At 31.9% G+C, this 9,373-nt stretch overlaps 1 protein-coding gene across 1 annotated transcript; it reads right to left on the bottom strand.

The window, feature by feature from the left end:
* Positions 1-581: 581 nt before the first annotated feature.
* On the bottom strand, positions 582-4,120 carry LOC132034531 (butanoate--CoA ligase AAE1-like). Its single transcript, XM_059424941.1, is given in 4 exon segments — positions 582-1,376; positions 1,485-2,307; positions 3,620-3,721; positions 3,724-4,120. Coding segments are annotated over 4 exon segments (1,929 nt in total). The 5' UTR covers positions 4,099-4,120; the 3' UTR covers positions 582-747.
* Positions 4,121-9,373: the final 5,253 nt, after the last annotated feature.

The following is a 9,373-nucleotide window of genomic DNA, read 5'->3' as shown; positions in this document are numbered from 1 at the left end:
GCTTGAGATTAGAGGCTACAGGCATTTCAAATGAAGTGAAAGCTTAGGACAATGGAGCTACAATTGCACAAGGGACCAAAAAAGTTGATCGAATACATAAATCAGCTAGCTATGGTGTAAACTTTTGCAACTTTACCTTACTGAGTAGAATCATCTGTTACTGTTCTGCTTAAAACTTAGGACTTCATAACCTCTATTCTTTTACAAAGTTCGTAGCAAGCAACAAATACCCTGTAAATTTCATTTGACAAATAAATGAAAGAAAAATCTGTGTGTTTCCAGTATGTGTAGACCAAAGCAGAAGACTTTGAAGAATGGGGAAAAAAAATGTAGAACATAAAATAGAAATAAGTCAGATATAGTGTCTATTGGATTATACTTATATTTATTGTTAGTTTAATCAAAATTTATACTAGCAATGCAATTTAACATGTTATAGAAGGTTGATTGCTTTATTTTCAGGTTACTAATTCCACATATGGGGGGGTGGGGGGGGGGGGGGGTGTTACCTGTAAGAACTTTTTAAATGACCGGATAGTCTAATTACTTTTAAACTATTAGTGTAATGCAGTGTATCCCAGTTGGTGGAACAGAGCATTTCTCTTGCTGGAATATAAACTTAAATATACAAATGAAAGTTATTACTAGCAATGTACAATATTGAACTGAATAGCATGAAGAATGATACACTGACTATTTAGCTAATGACCTTCATAGAGTCATCCCAGTGCTAATGCTTCATTTCGTTCAGAAAAGACTGCCCAAGGCTTTGGCCTTCTCCCTTAGGATAAATTTCTGTATCTTTCCAGTTGAAGTTTTTGGGAGATCCTGAAATATAACTGTCCGAGGTGCCATGTAATGAGGCAAATTATCCCTGCAGAAGTTGATAATTTCTTGTGCACTTAGATTGAATCCCTCCTTCAACTTCACGAATGCACAAGGTGTCTGTCCCCAGTGGTTATCTGGTCGAGCGACTACTGCTGCCTCAAGCACAGCTGGATGACTATACAAAGCCCTTTCCACGTCAACAGTGCTTATATTCTCTCCACCAGAGATTACGATATCTTTCAAACGATCCTTAACTTCTATATAACCATCAGGATGTTTTACAGCAAGATCACCACTATGAAACCATCCACCTCTAAAAGCTTCCTCTGTTGCTTTTACATCTTTTAAATATCCGCTCATTACTGTATTTCCTCTAAACATAACTTCTCCCGTTGTTACACCACCCGCGGGCACCTTCTCCATGGTTACAGAATCTCTTACATCGACTTCCTCTATACAAAGATGCTGCACTCCTTGTCTAGCTTTCAGTGTTAATGTTTCATCTGAAGGCAAAGAATCCCACTCAGGCTTCCACAAGCAATATGTACCTGAAGAGTTTGTTTCACGTAATGTCACTAAATTTTATCCACTATAACAGTAGTTATGAAATTATATTTTTGTCACATTAAATAATCATATGTAAAATTATCTTGTACCTGGACCATACGTCTCTGTTAGTCCATATAAATGATTTACTCCAAACCCCAACTCCTCCATTCTTGAAAGGATTTGTGGTGGTGGTGGTGAACCACCTGTCATAATCTTCACCTTGTGTGGAAGTGGCTTCCGGACGCACGACGGCGTATTCACTATCATGTTCAAAACAGTAGGTGCACCACCCATATGTGTCACCTTGTACAGTGAAATACATTCAAATATTTCTTTTGGAGATACACGTCTGATACAAGCATTAGTGCCACCTACTGCTGCTAGACCCCAAATCAGGCACCACCCATTGCAGTGAAATGTTGGAACAGTCCAAAGATAAATAGGTAGTGAAGTCATTTCATGAAGCAAAAATGTTGCAATAGAATTGAGATATGCACCTCTATGACTGTAAACAACTCCTTTGGGTCTTGCTGTTGTTCCAGAAGTATAGTTAATGCTTATAGGGTCAAGTTCAGTTACTGGCCACCTTATAGCAAAATTGCTATTCCCACTTCCAAGTAGACTTTCATATTCATAAATGTTAGAGTTCCCACAAGTAGGAGGGAAATTGTTAGATTTTTCTGAGATTATTGCAACAAGAAGAGGTGGTTTTGTTTTCTTGTTCTTGCTAGCAAGAAGAGAAAGGGCTTCTTGAGCAAGTTGGAGAAACTGTTGATCCACAAATATGATCTTTGCTTCTGAATGCATCAGAAGTGTTGATATCATAGCTGAATCGAGACGTGTGTTTAATGTACAAAGAACTGCTCCGGCCATTGGTACTGCAAAATGCAGCTCTTGTATTGCTGGTACATTAGGGGCTATTGTTGCAACCTACAGAAAAGAATTTCAAATTTATAAAAAGGAGGTGGATCATTTAAGTAGTTGTGTCATTAAATTGGTATAATAAGATAAGAAAAGTTAATTGAAAACGAAAAGAGTGAAAAAAACAAGAAGGGGATCCATATTATAGACTTTAGAGCATCTGAAAAGGGATTTGCGCTGAAGGTATGGTTGAACTAAAAGCTGTGCCAAATGTTACAGCATTTTAGTACAAGCATGTTATTGTGGAAAACATAAGAGCTTCTCACTTAGTGCACTGCTTCTAAAATCTGAAAAGGAGAACTTGGTTATTACTATAATTAGGCTCACCAGCAAAATGAATAGAGGACTCGTGGAGTGAGGTAGGATGGTTGAGATCCCGAATTAGTCGGACCACTGAGTTTTTCAGGTACTTAATGATTAAACTGATAAAGTAGAGGACTCGTGACAACGCGTAATCACATCAACCAAACTTCTTACAATCACTTCAGTGATACTATTAATTGTATCCATAATTAAAAGTTAGAACAAATTGGTGCCTCATTTTCAAGCTCTAATTAGGTAGAGCAAGACATATACTATCAAGCTAACAACAGCCAGGTAAAAAGATTGACTTTTAATAGTCCAAAAACTGCGGCTATTGATCATAGTCCATAAAAAATCAAGCCTAATTAAGTACCAAAGCTGATTAATATCTAATCAGTGTGCAATCTGCACAAGTACTTAAATCAGCCATAGCTCTAGCAAATCCCTTGCAACAATAAAAAGATTGGCTCTAACAAAAAAAAACTTTATTATATGCTACACACAACTGGCATTAGTTGTGTGAGGTTTCTTTTTGGTACACAAAATACTAGACCTAAATCTTATACTTTTGGATTCACTTTGTTGTGAGACAAAAAGAAGCTTCAGAACTAATGTCAGTCGTGCGAGTCACACAATAATAATTTTTGGGTGGAAATATAATTCGTCGTATGATCTCACAACCCACAAAACTCAGATCCCCTTACAAAACACAAGGAAAGGTATAATTTTTATTTATGTAGTGTATTTTAACCTGTTATAGTATAACATCTCTTAATCATTATATAAAATTAGTTGAATTTCTTAATACCTGATTAGAAGGACCATTAACATAACAGTCACATACAAATAAAGGCAGTGAGTGTATATAATTAAGCTGAATCCAATTTGAAATAATTAACCTGGCAAGTGAATTTCTTCTCAAATTATTTTAAGAAACAAGTCAACACTCTCAACAGCATACAATTCATAACCATGTAACCTTGTTAAATGGGATGATGAAGTTGACATGAAATCTTACCACATCCCCACGAGAAATACCCAAGTGATGAACTAGAGCAGAAGCAAGCTTCAGGCACCTATCATGGGTCTCTTCCCAAGTGTACATCACAGATTAGAAGGATGGCCATAGATAACTGAAGTCCTTTCACTGAAAACATTTGCTGCTCTTTCCAAGAAACTTATGGGTGTCAATGGAACATAATTTGCATCACATGATTTAACGGATGGCCATGACGACGACTGATCAGCTTCATGATGATGATGATGATCCATAGAAAGCTGGCATAACAAGAGGTGCCCCTTGGTGCGTGAAAGGTGAACTTGATTAGGACCATTAAAGATACATAATTTTGAGTCCTTTAGAAAGTGAGTCATGTTGATGGTGGAAGAGAGACTCATTTGAAATATGGAAGAGCTAGCAGCTGCAAAATAATTGCAAGCAGTGGGAGTATGACTTACTATGAAGAGTCTATATGTATGTACTTGTGTTGTACTCATTTGCGTTTGGCTTAATGCATATGCACCCCTGAACTTGTTTTTTTTTTTTTTTTTTTTTTTTTTTGCATCTTAACTAAGTGTTGTTTCTATTGAACCTTGAAACTCATCCTCAAGTGTGTCTATCAAACACAATCTAACTTAGATAGTATTCTATCTTCAATTGGCAACATGCTAATATATATTGTAATTTAACTATGCCATCTTTTAGCTAAGATTAGCAGCAATTGAGAGGAAAAAAAAGTATGCTCTTAATTAAGCTGGCAGAGGAAGAACAGAATCAGTAGAAATCGATACATCCATGACCTAAAAAATAGCTTACCACATGTCTAAAATATTACCTCACCTTCATTACTACAATTTAATTTTTGCTTCTAATAAAAATCAAATTTAAAGGATTTGATAGGCACAATTGAGGACGAGTTCAGGAGTTCAATAAAATAAAACTTAATTGAGGTGCCAAAATGAAAAAGAAAAAAAGAATAAATTTAGGAGGCTGCATATGCATTAAGCCGTTGAGTTTTGACGATAAAAGAATTGAAATTGATTACTGCATTAAATTTCAGCATGATTTAATGGAATGGAAATATTATGATCTGAAGGATTAAAGTTCAAACATGCGCTCATGGGTTGCGTAAGGATCACTTCATCTTAGGTGTGCCCATACTTTGGTAATTAATTAAATATGGAATCACCGTACTGAAACCGGAAATGCAGTATTTCGATATTTTAATATTCGGCACCGTAATCAATATGCAATTTTAAAACTTTGTAACATTCGGTATGATATTCAGTAACCGAAATGTTAAATGCCATATCGAAATACTTAACGAATTTGAATACGTAATACATATTCGAAAGGATCTTATATACACTTCATTAATATATGATTATATATATAATATTACTTCAATTAAACTAAATATAAAATATTAAATGGCCTAAATCCATCGAACTAAAACATTCTTTTTTTTTTTTTTTTACTAAATATAAAACTTGAATAAAGTTAATTACATATAGTTATATACAATACGAATTATTCATTATTGTCCTCTGCCTTTAGGTTTTAATTTGTCTTTTTGAACAACTACTGAACTTTAAACTAATTTGTATGGTATTTTCTACCTTCTCAATTCATTTAACACGATAAAGACCTGAAATTGCTATTCTAGAAACTTATAAGAGTTCCCATTACTGTCGAGATCATAATTCCATTGTATGTAAATCTAAGTCGAACAAATTGTAATAGCTGATTTATCGTACGGCACAAAGTGAAACTGAAATTAAAAAGTTAAATACCAAAATTATTAATTTTCAGAACTGTACCATACTATACATATTTCCCTTTCAAGAAACACAACAAACAAACTAGGGAAACTTGTTGAGTTACTCAATGGATAAATTTTAGTAACTCAGTTAGTTGACAACCTGAACTTTCACTTTATTTGTAAGAGTTCGATTCCCTATCTTGTAATCCCCTCTCCCATTTTTCCTTTCCCTAGGCTCTGCCCCCAATTTTAAAAAATAATAATAAGTTGTTCGATGAAGAAATCTAATCATGAGACACTACTTAAGGGTTGGAATTGTTAGCCAGTGGGGAAGTTAAGTATTTCTATTATATATAAGTGTTCAAGAGGGACTAACACAACAATGAATGCTCGTAAAATGTTTGTACCAAAAGTTATATAAATTGTATACTTTAGCCAACCACTTTTTTATTCCACGTGGACATGTCATAGTATTGAATATTTATTTTTTTCTCATGTATACACGTGCACTTCAATTTTAATTCTCCGACACATTTATTTCCTCCGTGCACTTTTACTTGTTCACTTTTTACTTTTCATGCTCTTTAAGAATTAATAAATGAAGTACTGCTTCCATCCCATATTACTCGGCCACATTACTAAACTACTTTTTTTTATCCCACGTGGACATATGTCATAGTACTAAATATTTATTCTCTTTTCATGTATACACGTATACACTTCATTTTAATTCTTCGTCACATATTTATTTCCTTCGTGCACTTTTACTTGTTCATTTTTGACTTTTCATGTTCTTTAAGAATTAATAAATGAAATACTCCCTTCGTCCCATATTACTTGGCCACATTACTAAAAATATATGTCCAAATTACTTTTTCATTTATAAACCAAGATAAAATTAATTAAATCTTTCCCATCTTACTCTCTTCGTCCTATATTACTTGGCCATTACTAGAAATATATGTCCAAATTACTTGTTCATTTACAATATCAAGATAAAATTAATAAAATCTTTCCTATCTTACCTTTAGTTGATAAAATTAATCAAATCTTTCCCATCTTACCCTTAGTAATAAATGTTCTTGAAAATAGTCAATTTTGATTAGATTGTATTTATTGGAGAGAGATAGGGGTAAGATAGTAAAATATATCTTTTATTTATGATTTCTTAAGGGGCGTGCAAAAGGGAAAGCGGCAAGTAATATGAGACTGAGAGAGTATATATTTTACCATAATATTCATATTTATTATAAATTGTATACTTTAGCCAACTACTTTTTTATTCCACGTGGACATGTCATAGTATTGAATATTTATTCTTTTCTCATGTATGCACGTGCACTTCAATTTTAATTCTCCGACACATTTATTTCCTCCGTGCACTTTTACTTGTTTACTTTTTAATTTTCAAGTTCTTTAAGAATTAATAAATGAAGTACTCATTCCGTCCCATATTACTCAGCCACATTACTAAACTACTTTTTTTATCCCACGTGGACATATGTCATAGTACTAAATATTTATTCTCTTTTTATGTATACACGTATGCACTTCAATTTTAATTCTCCGTCACATATTTATTTCCTTCGTGCACTTTTACTTGTTCACTTTTGACTTTTCACGTTCTTTAAGAATTAATAAATGAAGTACTCCCTCCGTCTCATATTACTTGGCCACATTACTAAAAATATATGTCCAAATTACTTGTTCATTTACAAAACCAAGATAAAATTAATTAAATCTTTCCCATCTTACTCTCTTCGTCCCATATTACTTGGCCATTACTAGAAATATATGTCCAAATTACTTGTTCATTTATAATACCAAGATAAAATTAATTAAATCTTTCCCATCTCACCCCTAATTGATAAAATTAATTAAATATTTCTCATCTTACCCTTAGTAATAAATGTTCTTGGAAATAGTCAATTTTGATTAGATTGTATTTATTGGAGAGAGACAGGGGTAAGATAGTAAAATATATCTTTTATTTATGATTTCTTAAGAGGCGTGCAAAAGGGAAAGCGGCAAGTAATATGAGACTGAGAGAGTATATATTTTACCACAATATTCATATTTATTGGTGTAAGTCTCAATAGCCTTGGAAAATGAGTAATTAATGTAAAGGGTAAAATTAATAATAAGAACAAAAATTTCTTTCTCTTGATATGTTAACTCGGAAAAGTAAAAGTGAACGGAGGGAGTGATTTATCCCTGTTTTCCTTCTTTGTTCAATACTTCAAATGTGAAGAGAGGACAAACAATAGCAATGCAAATTTGTACAAAAAATTATATAAATTGTACCCTTTAATCAACTACTTTTTTTTATCCCAGTTGGACATATTTTATAGTACTGAGTATTTATTCTCTTCTCGTGTATACACGTATGCACTTCAATTTTAATTCTTCTACACATATTTATTCCCTTCGTGCACTTTTACTTGTCCACTTTTGACTTTTCACTTTCTTTAAGAATTAATAAATGAAATATATATTTTATCATAATATCCATATTAGTTGTTGTATAGTCTCAATAGCCTTAGAAAATTATTTGAAAATGAGTAATTAATGTGAAGGCTAAAATAAGAAGAACAAAAATTTCTTTTTCTTAATATGTTAATGTCGATAAGTAAAAGTGAAAGGATGGAGTGACTTTTATCCCCGTTTTCCTTCTTTGTCAATACTTTACTTATTTTACTCTCCTTAGCATTCTCTGATTATTTTTTCTTTACATTTATAAAATATATTACTTTATATTTTCATTTCGGAATTAAAATTTGGTGATTTACGATATAACATATATCTTTCTAATTTTGATTTCTTTGTAAAAATTCTTTTTACCTATAATTGTTAATATAAAAATTATAATTTATTTTTTAATTAATTAATAAAAATATTTTATTAGTTTTTCTTTTAAAAAATCCAATATATACAACAATGGTTCTTATGTTTGGATCTGAACAATTAGTTAATTGGGATCGATATCAACCTGTCGGTATACATATAAGATATTAAAGAATTTAAAAGAAAAAAAATCTAGAATCAAAATATTAATTTTCCTCATATTCTTACTAATTTTTTTTTTCACATCGATGAACAACTTTCATTGTCATGAGAATGACAAACAAGTCGGACTCTTTCCATCTCAAAGACTTAATTCCATCATATGTTTTTAATTTTTAAACTCCATTTTTTAATTACAACTAAAGTGATGGTACATAAAATACATTTTGTATATGTTGCTATATATAATAACAATTTGAATATTTTTAAAAGTTATTTTCAAAATACAAACCTTAAAGACTGGCTAATTAAAGTGAATAAACATGTTCGGTCCGCGTATCGCACGGGCATATATCGCTAGTTTTAGTAAAGGTATCCAAAATTCAATATATAATATCCAATTTACATAAGTAATATTATAATTTTCTGATAAGAATATCTAATTTATTATTATCATTTTATATATATAATCTTCCACCAAAAAATAAGCTTAGGCTGGAGGTTTTAAGTTTTAACTACGTACTGCAAGCCTTTTTCTTTGTTTCGCTTTGACTAATTAAGCTTCCTAGGAGTAGGTTGGGCTAAAATAATTTTGAACTTTCAAGATTAAAGTAGCTTCCTAGGAGTAGGTTGGGCTAAAATAATTTTGAACTTTCAAGATTAAAGTCGTGTGAGTTTATCAATCATACTATTTTTTGGTGTGATAGGACTGATCTATCTCATTGTGAGCTCACGGCGGTACGAAAACGTTTTCCGTGTAAAATCAAACTTTGACCTTTTCAATTTTTTTTATTATAAAAATAAATCTTTAGAAATTACTTAAAAGTAGAGTTTTAAATTTGTTTACATCACTCTAATCGTGTGCAAATTATCTTACGCTTCATGTTTAATTTTCTAATTAAGGACTATTTTGAAGTAGACAAATTAAACAAAGGAGTTTATCGCTTATATATTGCATTTTTTCACCCTAATAAAATGCAAAATGTATTCTTTTGAAGGAAAAATTT

This window comes from Lycium ferocissimum, chromosome 2 (assembly GCF_029784015.1).
Source record: "Lycium ferocissimum isolate CSIRO_LF1 chromosome 2, AGI_CSIRO_Lferr_CH_V1, whole genome shotgun sequence".
Lineage (NCBI taxonomy): Eukaryota > Viridiplantae > Streptophyta > Magnoliopsida > Solanales > Solanaceae > Lycium > Lycium ferocissimum.
The sequence above is the reverse complement of the archived record's forward strand: the minus strand, read 5'-3'. Positions and strand labels throughout refer to the sequence as shown.